Source organism: Mus pahari, chromosome 20, assembly GCF_900095145.1.
Source record: "Mus pahari chromosome 20, PAHARI_EIJ_v1.1, whole genome shotgun sequence".
Lineage (NCBI taxonomy): Eukaryota > Metazoa > Chordata > Mammalia > Rodentia > Muridae > Mus > Mus pahari.
The window spans coordinates 8,929,420-8,950,874 of NC_034609.1; the positions used below are offsets into that span (position 1 = coordinate 8,929,420).

The window sequence follows — 21,455 nt, forward strand, 5'->3', positions numbered from 1 at the left end:
CTTCTGCAAGAGCAAAATGTGCTCATAACCACTGAGTCTTCTCTCTAGCTCTATTGGAATTTCAGTAACATTTAGCTTTCAGTATATAAAGTGATTTTATAACTATGAAAGAAAGATTCAGAAAAGGAAGTGGAAGGCAGGGAAAGAGGAATGGAGAAAGGGAGGGAGGGAGGGAGGGAGAGAGAGAGAGAGAGAGAGAGAGAGAGAGAGAGAGAGAGAGAGTTAGTTAGAGTTGAGTGCAGTGCCCACGGGCCCAGATACTAAGAACTGAACTGTCCTCTACCTCTCTTAAATCTACCGCCACCACCAAGACTGAATTACACTTTGTAGCCCTCACTGATCTGGAACTGGCTCTGTAGAGCATGCTGGCCTTGAAGTCCCTGAGATCTGTCTGCCTCTGAGACTAACTCCCTGGCATTCCTACAGCAACAGTGTCCTGCAACTGTGTATCTAGCTCCCACACATGAAGCCATTACTTTCTCCCTCAGCCCCCAGCTGAAGGCCTGCTGGCTCTGTGTATTCCACACACTGTGGCCGTCTGCTTCTTGGCACCTTGCGCCCTTCACAGCCTCCTGATCTCAGGTTTGTCCATGTAGCAGGACATCTAGGCTAAGCAGTCGTCCACACTGGACAGAGCAGCCTCTTTATTCTTACTTGCCTGTCCAGCCAGTGTCCTTATAGGCCACTTCTACTTTTTGGTAGGTGATCAAGAATGTGTTGCTGTCAGCCATATAGGAGTGTTTAAATTCTGATTGTTTTTAACTCTTTCTGAACCTCAACATAAAATTCCAGTGCGGGATGGTAATTCCATATTTAACCTTTCTAGGAAATGCCTAAAGCAATACCCAGGGTCCCCGAGCCCCCCAAACTCCCCAAATCCTCTCAACCCTCAGTGCATTCTGCTTTGTCTTACTTTCTGTTGTTCTAGTGGGAGTGAAAACTGTTACCTCTCTGTGGTGTTTTTAAAAATCTGTGGGGGAAGAGCCATGTGTGAAAAGTGCACATTTGGAAGGCAGGTGTGCATGAGCATATGCACACAGTTCATGGTTGGAGGTCTGAAGACAATTTTCAAGAGTCATTTCTCTCCTTCTATCATATTGGTTCTGGGGATCCTGCCCTGGTTTCCGGAACTGGCACTAGGTGCCTTTACCCACTAAGCTATCTCATTGGCCCATATATGGTTTTCTTTTGTTATTTGTGCTTTGGGTATCACAGCAGAACAAGGTTTTGGGGTGTATGTGTGTGCATACACGTGTGTGCACAGGTAGGTATGTGCACACATATGGGTGTATGCATGCAGAAGTTAGAGGTCACTGAGCTTCAATCATTCCCCTCTGAGCTTTTTAAATATAGAATCTCAATAAACCTAGAATCCCCTGTTGCAGCTAGACAGCCAGCAAGCTCTGGGGATCCCCTCCCACCTCCACAGTGCCGGAGTTTCAGATGTGCACCAATCTCCCGAGCTTTGAAGTGGGTGCTGGGGCTTGAACTGAGATCCCCACGCTTGTACAGCAGGCATTTTACAGAGTCAGCCCTCGGACTACTCCGTTTTACCAAGTCCCTTTCCTGCCTCTTCTCTATAGCATTCTCCACCTTATGATAAGTGTGGCCTGTTGTCACTCCTCAGTATCCACAGTGGGTCAGTTCCTGGCCCCCATTAATACCAGAATGTGCAGACACTCAAGCCCTGCTCATCAGACCTGTACCCCTCCTCCCAGAGATGCCAGTGCATCACTCGGTGATGTAGAAGACCCAGCATGGGAGCACGGGGCACATTAGTTGCTGCTGAGTGTTGTTTAGAGTCCATGCTCAGCCTGACACATTTCTCGATAGCCAAATACTTTTCATCTCTGGCCAGTTGGATTCGTGGATGCTAGCACAAGCATGCCCTCCACGCTGTTCACCGTCTAGTGTGCTCCGGGTGCTGAGCCCATTTCACTTACTGACTTCTCTGTGAGTCCAGAAACTTTACTGTCTTCTGCCCTTGACTCTGCCTACAGTAGCAGGAATGCTGGGGTGTCTCCTGCGTTTGTAGTGATGGCGCTGTACGGGTGGAGGCAAACATGCAGGAAGGGGTGGAAAGAATGTAAGGACTGAGTGCAGGCTGGGTCCTGACGTGCTGTGGCCGCTGTGCTGTGTGCACAAGATTGGGCCTGTAAACACCATGCCATGGAGGAAAGAGGGGTCACAAGGCTTTGTCTCTCCATGAGGACTTATCTGCAGCGAGTGTGGTAACATTTTTCTCCAGGGATGTAGTCATTGATGAAGTGCCTGTGCTTCTGTGGGCAACCTTAAACTCACTGAGGAAGGGAGGGAGGGAGGGAAGGAGGGAGGGAGGAAGGAAGGGAGGGAGGAAGAGAGGGAAAAGAAATCAGAAGAAGGACAAGGGGACTGAATTGGAAAGGGATGCAGAGAGGAGGGGACAAGAAAGGGGAGGGGGCTTGAATATGACCCACATGTGTCGCTAATACATGCTAATAGAAACATTTTTTAAAAGTCACAGGTGTAGGCCTGTGAGAGGCAGGGGTGTCCTCCAGCCCAAAGAGGGAGGTGACCATGCGTGTGTGAATGGGGTAGGGATGGGAAAGACTGAGGGCCTGGGGGACAAGGAGGTGGGCTGGAGATGTCGGACTGGGTTGTTGGGAGAGGACAGAGTGCTGATCACAAAACCACTGGAGGTCTGCTCCTTAACCCCCACACTCCCTTCGAGTACATGATCCTGGCCACCATCATCGCCAACTGCATCGTGCTGGCCCTGGAGCAGCACCTCCCTGATGACGACAAGACCCCCATGTCCGAGAGGCTGGTGAGCAGTGGGGTGGAGGGGCTCAGAGCTGTGTGCGGGTGAGCGGCAGGGTGGAGGGGCTCAGAGCTGTGTGGGACAAAGCCTGCTCTGCACCATCACCAGTGACCCGGGGGCATGGAGGCCCTCACTGCCCAACCCCACCCTGGAAACCCAGCAGACCTGGTATACGCCAGGGCATAGTGACCTTCACATTGTGAAAACATCATGTTCAATCCAGATTCTGTTTCCTGTTTCATGCTGAGACACAAAATTTTTCATGAAAAACAAAAAACAAAAAACAAAAAAAAACGTGACTATACATAAGTATCAAACGGAGCAGTTAGCCACTGTGAACTTATTCCTCAAATTCAGTCCCTGGGACCCCGTTCTGCACACTTCCTTGACCTTAGTTTTCCTCCATTCTCATCTTCCTCAGCAGAAGTATTCTAGGACACATCCACAGTTGACAGCCATGTCCTTATATCTGCATAACCAGGAGTGCAGACATCTTGGGTTGCCATAAGAATGGTTTTATACCCAGCACACGTACCACCAAAACCTCAGAATCAGTTAGCATCTAGAGATCTATCATTGTCTCAGTTACATCATTTTAGGGTTGTTTTGCTCTACCAGTAGTCAAATACAAACTTGACTTGCTTATTTATTGCCTATTTGTTATTTTTGCTATAGTAAGGATGAACCCAGATTCCCCACACATGCTAGGCCAGCTCTCTAACACTGAGCCATGGCCCTGCCCCTACTAGGGGATTCTACACAAGGGCTTTATTCCTGGAGTACACTCTCAGCTTCTCACTAGTGGATTCTAGGCCAGGTTCTCCTGCCGAGTAGTGCCCTCTTGGCCTGCATAGACTTCACCAAGGCAACAGCCATATCTCTAAGTGTGGGAGATCGGTGCTCCTAACCCAGGAAGTGGGTTGTCCTTAGCATTCTTTCATTGTGACACAGTCCCTGAGGCAGCTCACCTTGCAGAATGTGTTCCTTTTGATTTAGTTTCAGAGGTCTCAGCCTTTGGTGACTAGGCCCATTGGGAGGGGAAGGTGGGCACACATCTACGGGTGTGCTTCATACCGCTCATGTCACTGATGATGCTGCCTCTCCCTTCCAGGATGACACGGAACCATACTTCATTGGAATCTTCTGTTTTGAGGCTGGAATTAAGATCGTGGCTCTTGGCTTTGCCTTCCACAAAGGCTCCTACCTGAGGAATGGCTGGAACGTCATGGACTTTGTCGTGGTGCTAACAGGGTAGGCGACTGCGTCATATTCTTTAGCGTGTTTTTCCCAAGGATATCAAGTGGTGGTTAGTTTCATGGCATGTGTGGCCAGGCTGGGCTTGGAGACCTGTGCCCAGTGTTCGTTAGCACACTCAGTTTCCTACCTACCACCTCTGTGTCTTCACCCTTTATAGCAGAGAGTGCTGTTGAATAGAACTGAAACAATGGCCTGTTGTAGCTGGCAGCTTCTACAGTGCCTCGTGGATGTGGCCATGTATACCTCCCTATAACCCAGGAGGGCAGAAGATGATGCCATTCCCAACCCACTGGCCAGGACAGAGAAGCACCCTCCAGCTGCTGAGCAGTGAGGCTGGCATTTAAACCTACAAACCAAGGGCCTGAGAACTCCGCATCAGAGGGTCTCATCCTTTGCTTGGTGATGTAGTAACTGTTCATGGTGCTGGCCATTGAGGATTCTTGACTGCATGGACTATGGTTTGGACTTTGGCAGGTTGTGCTTGTGTCTTTAAGGGAGTTTCTGATGTGAATGCAAGGAACGAGCTGTGGTTGACAAGCAAATGTATATACACTTCCCATCTCAACACATGGTTCCGGACTAGGAATGACTTCTACCTAATGGAAGTTAGTTGCTCATTGAAAGTCAAAGCTGGTGTTTTCTGATTGGCATTTTTGTCTCCCCCAGTTATTGACAACCTAGAGCCCTCTCTGTATTGTGGCTCTTTACTGTCAAGCTGCAGTCTGCCCAAGCTCTGCGTCTATTAACCTTAAGCCACAGAAGGCAAATAAACATGGGGATCCTGGAAGCGTCTATGGGCTAGAAAGAACTTGGATCTTGTCTCCTCTGTTCGTATCCCAGGGGGTGGGGCTATGGTAGAGGTCTTGCCTTCCATGAAGCCCTGGATTTGATTTCCATCACTGCAAGATGGGTGCAAGTGTGTGTTGATTAGAAGTCAGTCACAGCAGCTGGGAAGTGCGAGCTTGTGCTTAGGAACAAGTGGAGGTGGGTCTGGGGTTCTTTAACTCTGTTGCTGGGATAAAAATTATCTGACCGAAAGCAACTAGAAGAGGAACAGATTTATTCTGCAATACTTCCAGGACATAGCTCATCACTGAGGGACATCAAAGCAGGAACTCGAAGCAGAAACCATGGAGGAACACTGCTTGCAGGCTAGGTTGGTCTCTGGCACACGTTCAGCTAGCTCTTTCTTACAGTGCACGACCACTTGCCTGGGGAACAATGCCACCGTACTACATCAGTTAACAATCGACAGTGCTGCAGAGGCATGCCTGCAGGCCAGTGCAATCTAGGCCGTCCTCTGAGAGGTGACTCTGGGCTGTGTAAAGTCGGAAGAGCTAACCAGGACAGCTACTATGTAGCCAACCTCGGTAGAGACTCCAAGGATGCCTGTCAGACCCCCCAGAGTGCACCTGGCAGTCTTGTAATGACTGGGGGAGGGACCTCTCTCTGCCCTCTTCCTGTTCTTCTCTGGGTCATTCAGCTGCTCAGTCCTGAGACCCCTCTTCCCCGGACACCCTCTTCACCTCTCTTTCCTATGGGCATGTTGTTCTTCCCAGTGGCTCTCTGGGTTTTGCTGCCACCCCAGGTCTTGTTGCTTTTGCCGGATGTCTCACATCCTGATTACTCCCTTCATCACAATAACAAAATGCCTGACATAATCCACCTCAAGGAGGAAGATTTTATTTTGGCTGACAGGATCAGGATCAGAGACTTCATCCCAGGGTGCTGGTCTGTGCTCTTGGACAACACAGTGCACTGCAGGTGCTTGTGTGGAGGTTCCTCTACACTCCCTGTAGCCTGGAAAAGACAGGCAGATGGGGAGCTTACTGCAAGGTGGTCCTAGAGACCCACTTTTCCCAGACAGGTCCCATCTCTCAATAATGCCAGCACAGTAAGACTCCATCAAGGGGTGAGTCTGTTGATTAGGCCAGAGTCACTGGAGATGTGCCTGTTTCTTCTCCTATTCGCTGTGTGTGCATCTGTGTGTAGGTGTAAGACTGTGTTTGTGTATGTGTGAACGTCTGTGTTTTTACCAGTGTATATGTTAAGGGTATGTAGGTGTGCATGTACAGGTGTGTGAGGATATGATTGGGTATGTGTTTTGGTGTGTGTAGGTGTGAGTGTGTACATTGAATGTGTGAGGGCATGTAGGTGTGTGGTGCAAGTGTGTGTGTGTGTGTGTGTGTGTGTGTGTGTGTGTGTGTACATTTGGTGTTTTGTTTTGTTTTGTTGAGACAGGGTTTCTCTGTGTAGCCCTGGCTGTCCTGGAACTCGCCCTGTAGACCAGGTTGGCCTCGAACTCAGACATCTGCCTCCCTAGTGCTGGGATTAAAGGTGTGCACCCTCGAGGACATATATTTGTAGGAGTGCATGTGGATGTGTGTAGGTGTGTGTATGCATTGTGAGGATGTATAGGAGAGAGTGTGGGGGCGTATATGTGTAGGTATGTGTGTAGGTGTAAATGTATATAGTTGGAGTGTGTTTAAGTGTGGCTGTATGTTCCTGCACCTGCGTGCACAGGGCTGTGAGGCCAAGGTTCAGCCTTGGGCCTGGTTCTTCAGGCATAGCTCACCTTGTGTTTTGAGAGGCTCTCCCCGGCCTAGAGCTAACCAAGTAGACTAGGCCAGCTGGCCAGAGAGTCCCAGGTGACCTCCTGCAGAAATGTTTTTTTAAAGAGGCAGTTTTTCTTTGTCCCAGGCTAGCTCCCAAATGATAGAGACTATAAGATTTCTTTGATAAGCTTTATAACACAATAGCTGGGCAGCTAATAATCTATTCTAATCCTCTAGACTCCTCTGGCTACCTCCCAGCCAAATGCCCACTTTAGTATTGGTCTGCCACTCTGGGCTTCAGGCGTCTCTCCATGTTGTCTCTCTGGACTCCTTCCTCGTGGCAAATTCCCTCTTCCTCTTCTCTCTCCCCTTCCTCTGGCTGGCAGCAGCCATATTCTTTCTTCTGCAGGCATTGCCTGATCAGCTTTCATTGACAAGGCAGAACAATGTTTACACGTAAAACCTTGAAACAGGAAATACTTGGACTAAGCATGACAGTGCTACGTATGGATTGCAGCCAGATATGAGGTCAGAGAAACCAGCATTTGATTAATACAAGGATAATCTTTACACTGTGCACAATACCATTATGCCTACATCCTCCTGGCTCCGCCTCCCCGGCACTGGGATTGCAACCACATCCAGATTTGATGTGGGTCGTGGGAATCCGACCTCAGGTCTTTGCTTGTGCAGCAAGCACGTTATACTCTCCAGACGTCCACCCGTCCTCCCGTCCTCCCGTCGGTGTCGTCATGGGCCTAATCCCAGAGCTGCCCACCTATGCTGGGCTGGCTGGGCTCATCCCCCTGAGATCGGGAACCAAACCACCATCACTGTCACTTTACTTTTGTTTCCAGACCCTGTCTCTCCTTAGAGGAATTCTGAGTCTGGTGTGACTGATGTGTGGCAGGGTCTTGGGTGGGATCTCGTAGTCCTTGGGTTTGCTGAGGGCATGCTGCCCCCTCATGTTAAGGCTTGTGGCTTGGGCCCTCGGCAGGCTCTTGATACTTGACATAGAATCAGACACTTTTCTCGTCTGTTGCTAGGAAACTCATCTTTAAACAACCCGGTGGTCCAGCTGTGTTAATAAAAATCTGTAGTAGGGACTGGGGAGATGCTCGGTGGTTCAAAGCACTTGCTGTCTTACGGGGGACTCGTGTTTGGTTCTCCACATCCGCACCAGATGAGTGTTGGTACCCACTCCCGGTTTTTGCCACAGGGTGATTTGTGTTTGTGTGTATCTGTGTATATATGTTGTGTGTGTTTGTATGTGTGTTTGTGTGGTCTGTATGAATACGTGTATGTATACATGTGTTTGTATGTGTGGTGTTTATACATGTTTATGTGTAAGGGTGTGTGTTTATGTGTGGTGTACAGTGTGGGTGAATGCATCTTTGGTCTGTAGTCTTTGACACATGTGTTACTAATCTGTATTTCTGATTTGGGGACCTCCTTACTGCCCAGCCTCAGACACTTATGCTCCTACTCTCTGTACCTGCCTCGTCGTTCTCATCTCCTTTCCCGTCTGTACAGCCCACCTCCCTATTTTTCTCGCTTGTTTATCTGGTCAGCATGCTTCCTTGTTGTCTGGTAACTCTTCTTAACCCAGGCCCAGTGCTCCCGTCCCATCCCTGGGTCTTGCTGGAGCTCTGTCTGCTGAGCTGTGCAGGTAGAAACAAGAGCAGGCCTTCAGAGCCGGCCCTCCACCCTGTCAGCAGTGGTGATTCAGTGCTAAATTCTGCCTTGGAGGGAGAGGGACTTGGGGATGGATCGGGCACTGAGACAAGTGGTGGCTTTAATGAGCTTTTGCTGATTAGCTGGCTGTCTTCCATTCCCGAGAGGCCTGCAGTGTTCAGTCAGCAACTGGGTCTTGTGGACAGTCAGGGCTTTCTGCCTTTGTCTTGTGTGAGGTTTGGTGGGAAGTATCTTAACCATAGATTCGTTGGCTTTGGGGGCATTTATTGAAATTCTGAGGATTAAAACAAAAACATGCAAGATGGACATTTAAGGAACGTGAATGAAAAAGAGAGAGGGGGAGAATTCTCTGTTTGGGATGATGGCAGCCACGCCTTTACTCCCAGTATGCAGGAGGCAGAGGCNGGCGGATCTCTGAGTTCTAGGCCAGCCTGGTCTACAGAGTGAGTTCCAGGACAGCCAGGGCTACCCAGAAAAACCCTGTCTCATGAAAAGAAAGAAAAAGGTTAAAAAAAAAAAGGAAAAAGAAAGAAAGAAAGAAACAAGTGTGGAATGAGGTTATATGTGTGCTGAGATGACAGAGTTCTTATGTGATATTCAGGGAAACAAATAATATAAACAGATGATGGGTGGATGTATGTATGTATGTATGTATGTATGTATGTATGCATGTATAGATAGATAGATGATGGATGGATAATTAATGAATGCATCCATGCATGGATGGGTGGGTGGGTGGATGCATGGATGGATGGGTGGGTGGGTGGATGGATGGATACATGGATGGGTGGGTGAGTAGATGCATGGATGGATGGTAGCAGATGGCAGATGGAGGATAGATGGGTAGTAGGTGGATAGAAGATAGGCTGTTAGAAAGATAAATGATGGATATAGATGGTAACACATGAGATAGACAAAAGCAGGTAGTTGGGCAGGTGTATGTCTGCATGTGTGCACATGCATATATGAGTTCACATGTATCTCTATGTGTGCATGCATATGCCACACGTGCAGTGTGCATACACATCTGTGTGTGTATGTGGAAGCCAGCAGTTGATGCCCAATGTCTCCCTCAAGTGTCTGCACCTCTACTTTATGAGACAAGGTCTCTGACAGAACCTAGTGCTCACTGGCTCACCAGCACAAGCTGGGGTCACAGGCACACACTACCACACCCGGATTTTTATGAGGGTGCTGGGGATCCAAACTCAGATCCCCATGCCTGTGCAGCAAGCATTCTATCTACCGACCATCTCCCTAGCCCCTAGGTAAGCTATTAGATAAATAGATAAATGATTGAGTTGCAGATCTGATGTTAGACACATGATTGATAGACTGCTGGAACAGTAGGGCATTGCATAATAGATGTCAGTCTGGTGACCTAGCATGATCACATGGTCGGTCACCTCAGCTGGTACCACATGGTAGGAAGAGAACTGAATGCCCCACGTTGTCCTCTGACCTGCACAATCGTGCATGCACCCATACAAAGTGAATAAACAAATAGATACTTTTTTTTTTTTTTAAGACAAGACTACGGACTTTAACAGAAGAGAGATAAAGCAGTGTTTGGTAGTCGTGGACCTAGTGGCAAACCTCACATAGTAGACGGTCAGTGAAACAAGTAATTCCATATTTGTAAAGTGGTAATACATTTGAGGATCAATTATTCTAGAATACACTTCAGGAGATAGGTGCCACCCTCTGATGGAAATGGATCATCCAGAGTGCGGGGCTCAGTTTCAGTGTGGCTTTATGCAAGTTACTTATTCTCAGTGAGTCACAGCATGTGGAACTGTGGCTCAGGGCTCATGTACCAACTTAGAAATCACCAGTGAGGGGCTGGGAGCTTGGTTCTGTGAGAGGTGGGTGGATCATTCGCCAGTCATCAGCAAGGCCCTGGGTTTTGTCCCCAGTGCTTGGGAGCGTGTGTGTGTGTGTGTGTGTGTGTGTGTGTGTGTGTGTGTGTGTGTGTGAGAGAGAGAGAGAGAGANGAGAGAGAGAGAGAGAGAGAGAGAGAGAGAGAGAGAGAGAGAGAGATCGTTGGTTCTGTCCATGGTACTGCAAACAAAACAAACAATAATCAGAGCGAATGGAAACTCATAGAGAATTCCACCTCCTTTATTCTTTCTGTTGTCTACTTAAGGAAAAGCTCTACAGGCATCAAAAGAGTTGGCCAAAGTCACAAACCTCTAATGTTGACTCCTTTTGTTCAGTTGAGGAAACACATAGTGAATCCACACCTTCTCTTCACTTTTGTTGTGGCTGCCCTGAGACACCTGCACAAATAAACAGCATCTTGAAACCAACAACAAATAGCCATCATGCTGATGTACAAGTTGCATTTCGTGTGTGTGATTTTTCTATGCAATTATTTCTGGCCACTCAGAGTGCCACATGGCTTCCATGCTATACAATAAATGCTATGAACCCTTCTTGATGCACGCCAGCTGATGAGAACATTGATCTTTCCGAGTGGTGGGCTGTGGTGAGATTCGTTGAGATTTGTGTATTTGTGCTCAGTTCTTATAGAGTAGTGAAAGTGTTGGCCCAGGCTGTGGCCACCCTAGTTATGCCTGTTATCTGCCAAGCGCCTCCTGTGGGCCAGGCTTTACATTAACAGTTTTGTGCCCCGAGTTGCCTTTTGGCCTCCCAAGCCTTTCACAGAGAGAGGAAGCTGCTCGTAACAGTTCCTGCAGCTCCTTGGGACTTCAGTCACTGCTAGAAAGCCATCCTAAATCATTGTCACATGAGTTAGGCTCTGACTCAGCAGCCCTGGGAACGGGTTGCACGTTTCTTTTCCGTCTTTTGATGGGGTGGAGCCAGGGCTTCGTGTATCCTACACAAACATTCTACCACTGAGCTACATCCCAACCCTGCTTTACTTTGAGATTGCCTCGTTTGGCCTTGAGCTCTGGTAGTCAAGGCTGGAGTTGAACTTGCATTTCTTCTGCCAGAGCCTCCCAGAAGCCCACAGTCTGTGCCTGTCTCTGCCCGGTATTAGCTACAGAGTTGATGCTAAAAAAAAAAAAAAAAAAAATCTCTGGTGGTGTCAGTATCGCTTGTCTGTGTGAACTGCTAAGTTTTCCCCATTTCACAGGTAGGGAAACTGACGCTGTCCAGTCAACACCCGACAGTGGTGGATCTAAACCCAGGCAGCTTGCTCCATTCTGAGTCCTACATGCTTTCTTCCAAAGTCCAAAGGTCCACGGATGTCAGCTTGGGGGTTGAAGCAGAGCACTCTGGGAGAGGAAGTTCAGGGATTCCTTTCTGCATTTGCCGTATTTGGGTTGCATAAAGCCGAGGGAGTAACTGGACAAATGATATTACAGAGGGGGCTAGTGAGATGCTTCCAGCAGGGGACAGTGCGTCCTGACAAGCCCGATGACCTGGGTTCCACCCTCAGGACCCCTGTGAGGGAAAGAAAGAACAAATTCCTGCAGATTGTCCTCTGGCCTCCATAGATGCGCCCTCGTACACTGTGCCTCACCACCATTACACACTAAGTATAGTAAATTTTTAAAATATATTTTACTAGAAATGGAAGATTGGTGTGTACCAGGGGTGAAAACATGGGCTCTAAGATCATGGGAGGGTGCGCTATTGACTGTGGGCCTTGCCCTCACTCTGGGTCTTTGTTTTATTATGAGAAGAAGTGTAATATAGTGTCTACCTTCTCGAGCTGTGGCAAGAATCCAAAAAGGCCAGGAAATGGCACATGGCATTGAATCAAGCCCCTGGGCCTTCATGAGTGAGCGCTGAAGGATTGTGAGGGAAATTCTGCTTAGTGGGTGACAAAGCTCCCCATACCTTATTCAAACCACACAAGTTTGGACAGCCTTCCTTTCCGTGTGTCGCGTTGTAAGGCGAGGGCCACTGTGAATATTTGTCAGTCCAGCTCTCAGGAAGCTGAGGCAGGAGGAGCCTGAGTTTGACACCAGGATAGGTAATACCCAGGCAAGCTACCATCTTGCTGACCATAGCACTTCCATCTCCTTCATCCACATCTCTCCAGCATCATAAAATCTGGACAGCCCGTGTGCCTGATGCTTAACCCATTCACAGGACTAGCTCATGAACCGAACAGTACATGCACATGCTCCTCCTACCCAGAAAGGGGACTGGGACTTTACCAGAGCAAGAACTACTTCCCAAACAAATCCTGGCTGTGGGGTTTCCTTGCCAAAGTTAACTGTTAGGGAAAGCTGGAGCTTTGTAAGAAGCCGTTTCAGCACGCTGGACAGCACCGTGGCTTCTGCCCAGGGAGGACCTGGTGACCTTGCTCAGCCTTAAGCTGGCTTGCCCATCTCCTCTGTGGGGCTGGAGAAGACGCTGTTGTCTGTCTGTCTACAGGGCTGGGGTTTTTCCTCCTGAGTTGCTGTGTTCAATGCCAGTCCGCCTCGCTTGGGGCATCTGGCCAGTGTCCCTGCGGTTTGCCAGCAGCGATTTCTCTCCTCTCCCCAGGCCAGGGAGGCAGCTGAGGCAGACACAGGAAATAGTGGAACAGGAAGGAAGAGGGGCTGTCTGTTGACTGGGCAAGGTGGCCACGCCAGGGACTCTGTGCACTGTCACAGTCAGAGGTTCTGGGAAGCTGGTGACCTTCTCTCATTGTGGGAAGGATCTAGTCCTGATTCAGACAGACGGTGCTCACCTGGGGGTAGGGCTGTGGTTCCAAGGCCTGTCTGAGATTGGGAGAGGTCTAGGAAATAAAAATCACCTTCATCTCTTTCTCCTCCCTCCTCCCTTCCCTCTTCCTCACCATCTTCCTCGTCTTTCTTTTCCCCTTCTTCCTCTTCCTCCTCTGCTTCCTCCTCCTCTCTTCTCCCTCCTCCCCTCCCTCCTCTTCCTCTCCTTTCTCTTTATCATCACCCCTCCTCTCCCTCTCTCCTCTCCTCTCACCTCTTTCTTCTCTCCCACCCCCTCCCCTCCTCCATCTCTAGGTGTGTAACCCACTGTGTGGACTCTTGGAGACACGCCGGCTGCATAGAGCCACTACATTGTCTCTCACAGTTCCCTTGGTAGCGAGGGCTGGCCTCCAGGTCGTGGTCTTCCTTGCTTCTCTGGGGATAAAAGGTGGACCACGCCCTGTTTGGCTTTTTCCTTCCTTAGCCAAGCTAGGCATGGCATCCAGGATGCCAGACTTACAGCCACGCCTCAGCCCCAGATGCATGTCAGTCACCCTGGGAAGCTTGGGCTCTCTCTGCACGATCTCCTTCGGAAGACACAGGTGTGAGTTATTTGTTGTCGTGAGTGGAAGCGTCTTTCAAGACTAAGGCTTAGTACATAATATTCTGACAGCTAGAGCCCACAGGACGCTTCTCCCCCCAGAGGAGCCCACAGGACGCTTCTCCCCCCAGAGGAGCCCACAGGATGCTTCTCCCCCCTGAGGAGCCCACAGGATGCTTCTCCCCCTGAGTTCCTGCTCCAGGTTATGGCTAATGTTCCTGATGAGCTGAGTTATTACAAGCAGAAAACCAAATAGGGGTTTTAGGTGTGAGGGGCTGGGGGTGTGGGCAGCAGTAGAGTGCCTGCCTAGATTCCCCAGCGTGGGACAATGGTAGAGCTACTGCTTGAATTCCTAGTGAGGGCTGTGCTGTGCTCAGTGGTACTTTTTTTTTTTGGTCTATCAAGTATAAGACTTTAGGTTTCATCTCAACAAGGTGAAAGAAAATAAAAACAAAATCTGAGCTCGGTGTGATTATTACACTTATAATCTCGGCACTTGAGAGGCTTAGGTATGAAGATCATGGGTGTTCACACACAAACATTTATAGTAACACTGGAGCACGCAGATATGACACCTGCTGAAATGAGACTGGATGTGAGAGTCACACGCATGCCCCTGTCTCCCCACTGCATAGGGATCAAAACAGGAGAGAGAAGCTAAGACGTTCTTTGAGCCTCACAGGTCGGCAGTGGGCATGATCTGGGCTTTAAATGGGCAGCCTTGGCAGCCACATTCTTTCTCCTTGTGCTCAATAAGTAGAGGAAAAGTTGCTGGTTGGCATCTGACCAGACATAGGAGTGAAGACCTGTATTCCAGACCTCAGCTGCCTGCCATGGCCTGCAACAACAGCCGTCAGGAGCAGAGCTATCCAGGCAAGTTCAGCCGAATACAGACAACTGGCTCGTGCAGGGACTGTCGGGCTTGATATGGCCCCCCAGCTTGACAGTTCTCCTGAGCTTAGGGTCACCCGGGGCCTGTGGACAGACAAGACACAGAGTTCAAGCAAATGGACATGCACCCCATCAGGTTGGGTCAGCCCCCAGCCAAGGCCCTCAGTGTAGACTTGGTTTGTGTTTTCTGGGGGTCTGTCTCTAGGAAGTGACTGGCTTTCCTCTTTTCCCCTCTCCTCCTCCTCTTCACTCTTTCTTTTTTGGTACAGATCTCATATAGCCCAGGCTGGCCTTGAACTAGTTACACAGCCATGAATCCCCAATTATTTTGCCTGTGCCTCTCCAGTGCCGTAACACTGGGCATGTGGCAATATGCTCCAATTACTTGCCTGCTAGATAGACTGACAGAAGTCACTCTTCACAGCTTTAGCTAGCCAGACGTTCTCCTGCCTCAGTCTCCCTGTTTGCTGGGGTCACCATGTGTGCTACCATGCCTAGTTTGATCATCGAGTATATTCACAGATTCAGTGATCCAAGTATACACAGAGGTTGACGAAGCCGAGCCTGAACTAAGTTGTCATCTAACATGCCATTTTTTGTGTGTGTGACGAGGGAGACATTTCTCATCCCTTCTCCTGGCAGTTTTGAACTGTGCTGACCTTAAGTGTGGCCCAGGTGCAGAGCAAAGCTCCAAAGGCATTCTCAGATCAGGTGGAATGTCCCTGACTGCAGCCCTGTGTGACTTCACTGTCCCTGTCTGCCCTGACTAGACTGACCTCCGTTAGATTTCACACCTAAGAGAGAAGTGTGCTACTCCCTTCCTTGTGATACTCCCTTCCTTGAGCTACTCCTCTCCTTGTGTTACTCCCTTCCTTGTGCTACTCCCTTCCTTGTGCTACTCCCTTCCTTGTGCTACTCCTCTCCTTGTGTTACTCCCTTCCTTGTAATACTCCCTTCCTTGTGCTATTCCCTTCCTTCTTTTCTTGTCTTTCCCTTCCCAGCATCTCCAATCTTCTCTGCCTCTCCAGGCCCTCCACTGGCTTTCTACTACACCTCAGTGGGGGAATCCAGGGCCTCTTGGTGGGCTCTGGGAATGGAAGCCCAGGGCCTTGCAGGACCCCTGCCTCGGACCATGTTTCCAGCCTCAAGGCCTTACTCTGTCCTTATTCCTGACCTCCTCCATTTTGTTAACTTCGTCTTCCTAGATGGCATCTACTCCTCCTTGGCTTAGGGTCCAACCCTGGCCCACCTGCCTAGACCTGCCTAGACCTGCCTAGACCTGCCTAGACCCATTCTGCCCTCGACTTTCACTTTGTTACCTAACAACCTCAAGAGGAAGCCTGCGAGCTCAGCCCACCTCCCACTCTTTCCTTCCTGAGACTGTTCTATAAATAGCCAGTAGAGGGCACTAGTGAGCACCAGGGTTATAATGGCCCAAGTGTCCCCCATGCAGTCCCCAGGCCCAAGCCCTCAGCATGCCCCCCCCACCTCCTTGTCTTCATCTCCTGTCACTCTCCTTGGTCACTGAGATCTAGTCACAGCTGTCAGCTTCCCCTGCCTTTGGGCCTTTGCTCTGAACCATCATCACTGTCCAACCCCGTTCACCTCACCCCTGATGAGCGTCTGCCAGACCATATTTTGTGTATGTGCCTGTGTTGGGGGAATGGTGACTGTATGTGGGCCACCGTTGATGTGAGGTGTCTTTTCAGTTGCTCCTCACCGTGTTTTTTTGAGACAGGGTCCCTCACTGGAGCCAGTGTGGAGTCGCAGCTGTGCACCACTGAGCCTGGCTTTTTACATTCGTTCTGGGCATCAGACTCAGGCCTTCACGCCTGTGTGGCAAACACTTAGTGGCAGAGTTGTCTCTTCGGCCTCTATATTTATCTTTTCTCTTGGCCATTCACCTCCTTCAGATTGTCAACCTGGGAAAGGCAGGGACTTTCATGTGATTCAAGAATGTGTCTCGGAGCCCAGAGCCCAACCTAGCGCAAGCAGATGCTTAAAAAAAATAAATAAATAAAAACCTCTCAGCCTGGATGCTTAAAACAAACTACTGCAGAAGCATCAAACTCGCAGGCAACAGCCCAGCCCTGCCGCACCCCTGTGCCTCCACGCAACCACCTCATTATTCTTCCTTTTGAAAAAAAAAAAAATAGTTGTAGTAAAACGCACACACCGGCTCAGCACGTGACTCATCTGGCATGCAGGAGGCCCTGGGTTTCATCCTCAGCACTGCATAAATCAGGCATGGTGGCTCACTCCTGCGATCCCCTACAAGGAGGAGTAGAAAGGTCAGGGGTTGAAAGTCATCCAGGCCAGCCTGGGCTGCATGAGACCCTGTCTTTAAAAAAAAAAAATCAGCCCCTCACACAGTGTGAGCTTTCCCATCCATCCCCACCACTTCAGAGTGTGCTGTTGGGGGAGTTCCCACCCTCCATCCCCATAGCCTCATTGGTACAGTTCCAAACCAGGTTTCTATTACACAGTGAACCCGTTCCCTCTCAATCCCTTAGACTTTTCAGACCACCTTGACCACCTTGATCTTTGGGACTGTGTCAGCTGTGAAGACTTGATGGACGCAGGGCCACCATGCTTCTGTGTGGGCCAGGAAATGCCCCTTCTAAGGCTAAGAGCCACCCTCTCGCTACTGCTGGGAGCATGGCTACATCAGGATTTGAGCCTCTGGTTTTGATTCCTTGGGTGGCATGTCCAGGGGAAGAATTTGTCTCCTTCCTAAAAAGTGAGACTGCTCAGTGGGTAAAAAGCTTGCCATGAGAGAGAGGGAGACAGAGGGAGTTATCCAGAGCCAATATAAAAGCCATGTGGGTGTGACCACCTGCCTGTAACTTTGGGAGAGGGGTGTAAAGGGGGATCCCTGGGAGATGTTGGCTGGAGCTCTGGGTTCAATCAAAGGCCGATGTCTCAGTGAGTCAGGTGGAACAGTTGAGGAGGAATACACACAACTTTAGCTGTGGGCTCTGTTCAGGGTCATCGGTTAAAGCTTTCCTCGGACACTTTTTGACTAGCACACTGGTTTCAGTATGGCGTGCCTGTCATGCATATGGCATTATGGTGAGTCCACTCTTTGCTCTTACCAGACTCCCTTTCCATTTTCCTGACAGCACCCCTTTCTCTCATGTCTATTTTCCTCCTCCTCTGAGTCCATATCTGAGAGAAAACACCCCTTACTCAACTTTCTAAGGCTGGTTTATTTCCTGAACAGGATTATCTCCAGTTCTATCCATTTTCCTGCCAGTGACAGACTTATGTTCTTTATGGTTAAATAATACTTCTTTTTGTTTGTTTGTTTGTTTTTTCCCGAGACAGGGTTTCTCTGTGTAACCCTGGTTGTCCTGGAGCTCACTCTGTAGACCAGGCTGGCCTTGAACTCAGAAATCCACCTGCCTCTGCCTCCCAAGTGCTGGGATTAAAGGCAAGTGCCACCACGCCCAACCTAAATAATACTTCTGTGCATAGAGGTCACAATTCCTTAGCCCATCTATTGATAGGGATCTAATCTGGTTTCATAGCTTGGCTATTTGTAGCAGCGTGGCAATGAACATGGTTTTTCGAGTGACTCTGGGCTTTGCTGACCTAGAGTCCTTTGATATAGACACTTAGAAGTGCTATACCCTAGCCATGTGCATGCGCATGTGTGCGTGCATGTGTGGCCCTGGCTAACTTTAACCTCTCCATGTAGCCCAGGCTGGCCTTAAACTTGTGACTCTTCTGCCTCAGATGCCATCACAGGACTGTGATATCTACCTGGCTTCAAGCCTGACCTCCATGGTGGCTAACGGGGGTGGAGGGAGGCGGAGTGGCGTGGGAGGGCTTCCCCTCACTCCAGCATGTGTTCTTGGTTTTCTTTTTCCCTGGTGGCATCTGTTTTCTGGCTGTGGACTTTTGACTTGCTTTTCTCTGATGGCCAAGGATATGGAACACTGTGTGCATTCATTGGCCATTTGTGGGTGTGCGTTCTTTAAACACGGAGGAGGGAGATGTGAGACAGTCCTCCCTCCCTTCTGGTGCCTCCCAAAGCACTCCTTGCCTTTAGAAGTGAAGTGGCTGGGAGTGGGGAGGCTCCTGATGTATCTGAGACAGTATTCCAAATGTGAGGAGCTGGAGAAGCCAGGACAGGTGCCCTGGGGACCAGGATGGGGGGGGGAGTTAATTTTAGAGTGGAGGAGTCTGAAAAGGAGATGGATGTGGGTGGGGGAGGGGGGAGACTGAGGCTGCAGGGGCTCCAGAAATGGCAGAAGCGCTGGGCAAAGCCAAACCAGGGGACCCTGGTAGGGGGGTGGGTTGTGAGTCTAAGATGGGAGCTCAGAGTCATGGTGACACTAAGTTAGTAGCACTGAAGAGTGGGACTGAAGACTCTGCTCTTGTCCCCATGGACTGAGCAGGGAAGCTGAGGCTCTGGATCCTGCGTACTCCCCTGTACGAGATGGGGATGACCCATGCAGAGGATTCTGGCTTTTCTCTCACTGGCTATTGGGCCTCTTTGAACCTCAGTTTTCTTTTCTGTAAAATGGGACCGTGCTTTCTGGACTCCCAGTGATGCCCTGTGCCCCAGGGGGCCTGGACCCAGGACACCTGAATGAATGTGCTTCCCTCTGCTGTGATGTTTGGGGGTGATTTCGTCAGATGAGGAAATTCCTAGAATCTCAGGTACTCAGGAGACTGGGGCAGAAGGATTGCAAGTTCAAGGCCACCCTGAGCCAGAGAGAGAGACACAGACAGAGATAGACCTTGTCTAAAAAGTAAAACTGGTGGCCATCAAGGTGGCCCAGTGGGTATAGGCACTTGTCACCAAGCCTCACAGGTCAATACCTGGGATCCCTATGGTGGAAGAAGAGAAGTGACTCCCAAAAGCTGTCCTCTGACCTCCGTGTACACACACTGGGGCAAGTACCCCACCCCACCCCAAGTAATAAAAAAGAACGTAAGAGGGCTGGAGAGATGGCTCAGCAGTTAAGAACACTGACTGTTCTTCTGAAGGTCCTGAGTTCAAATCCCAGCAACCACATGGTGGCTCACAACCATCTGTATCGAGATATAGCACCCCTTCTGGAGTGTCTGAAGACAGCTACAGTATACTTAGATATAATAAATAAATAAATAAATCTAAAAAAAACAAAAAAACAAAAGAACGTAAGAGAAAGATACAAGTGTATGTAAGGGGGTTCACACAACCATAACTCTGGGAACTTGCCAGGGGAAAAGTGGCCCTACTGTCAGCCCTGTGGAGTAGGAGTTGCTGGAGAGGTTGGAGCCCCTGCTAGAGTAACCCATAATCATCACTCGCCTATGGTGTTCCGGTCCTGTTTCTGCAACACTGCCACCTATTGTTGGTCTTTAAGTTCTATTTGAGGGACCAATTGGTCAGACTGGCCCAGAGCTAACCTTCCACCTTTAAAAAAAGAAATCAGGAATAAGGGGGGGGGGGCTTTTCTCCCCTTTCCCCTCTTCCTTCAGGACCACAGGACACACCTGCTGCTGCTGCTGCTCTGAGCATGTGGCCCTTGCTCACAGTTTTGTTTAGTATGTTTAGACAGGTGTGAGCATCTTGCAAAGAACTGTGAATGTCCTATCCTAGCGACTAGACTCTGGTGGCCGAGGTTGAACTGCTGTGTGGTGGAGCTGTGCTTGAACCCAGAGGTTAGGCCCTGTGTGTCACAGTCCCTCGAGTATTCCTCATTGGGTCTTCCAGCAGCTTCACAAGGGTGTTTCTTCATGGTGTCCATTTTATGCAGAACACGAGACTGAAATGTTTAGCAACTAGTCGGAGATGTTACAGCCGAGAACTCTGGTGTGAAAATTCGTGATAGCCTTGGATCTCGTACCCAGCCATTGGTGGCTTCAGTGGGGAAGGTCTGGTGCATGGTGCACAGGTTCCTGTGTATATGGGTTTGTGGAATCCAGTGTCACCCCCAGTCACGCTCCGCTTTATCCTTTGAGACAGAATCTCTCTGAACTTGGAGCTCACTGATTGGCTGTGCTGACTGGTTATAGAACCCCAGAGATCCTCCTGTGTCTTCCCTAATCCTGGGATCCAAGTCCAGCTTTGTACACGCATGCCAGGGATCTGAACCCCATTCCTCATGCTTGCACTGCAGCTACCAGCCGAGAAGGTGCCGTTCGCTGAGTTTGTCTGTCCTTCAGAGTGTTTTCTCTGCTTCTGTGTGCAGATACTACACCCCAGGCCCCTGCGCTCTAGCGAGCACCAGGCCCTAATCAGGTAATGGAAGGTAGCTGCTTTAGTGAGGGAGTTGCTGTGTCCCCTCAGGCACTGCTGCATGTGTGCGAATGCAGTGCAGAGTGTCTTTCTCCTGCAGGGAGCTTCAGACAAATTATACTCTCTCCTAGACATTTGCCAAAGAAGAATAGCAAGTGGGAAAGAAATCCTGAGACCTAGGCAGGCTGGAAGGATCGTTTCCTTGGGCATCTACTGGATGGAGATGTGGCAGTGACTGGGTTCTGACCCAGTGTGTGCATGTCTGCAACCTGTGTCCCCAGCTCAGGACAGCGGCTTGGTGTGTACCTCTGTCTACTCATTTGTCAGATCAAGAGAAAAGCAGTGTTTGTTTCTCTCCCATTCACAAGTCCCAGCTCCAGCTGTGTCTCAGCCTCTGGCCACACCTGTTTCCAGCTCCAATTCAGCTCCTACAGGTCAGCTGCCACTCTGACCCTGGTCCATCTTTTGTAGTGATGTCATGGCTTGGGGTGGGGACCATCAGCTGCATGGATGTGGTTCTGAGCTGGTGGCCCTCGACTGGGAAGGACATTATAAGACATATGGAAGCTCCGCTGGCTTGTACTTATGAAAGGCTAACACCCGGTGTAACAATGACAAGTTAGTGAGTACTTGCCTCAAAACCACGAGGGCTGAAGTTCCAATCTCCAGCACCCAGGTGAAAAGCTGGTGGAGCAAGGTGCAGCAGCCTGAAATCCCATGCCGGGTAGGGAGGGGCAAGGTGCAGCAGCCTGAAATCCCATGCCGGGTAGGGAGGGGCAGGAGCTTCCCTGGGTCC

General features: G+C 49.7%; 1 protein-coding gene across 12 annotated transcripts in view; it reads left to right on the forward strand.

Moving 5' to 3' along the window:
• The window catches only part of Cacna1a (calcium voltage-gated channel subunit alpha1 A), a 283,383-nt gene that overhangs the window by 98,856 nt on the left and 163,072 nt on the right, over window positions 1-21,455 (forward strand). For all 12 annotated transcript variants that reach the window (XM_029532727.1, XM_029532724.1, XM_029532734.1 and 9 more), the window contains exons 3-4: window positions 2,701-2,806; window positions 3,912-4,051. In XM_029532727.1, the coding sequence (XP_029388587.1) occupies window positions 2,701-2,806; window positions 3,912-4,051 (246 nt within the window). The remainder of the gene's footprint in view (window positions 1-2,700; window positions 2,807-3,911; window positions 4,052-21,455) is intronic.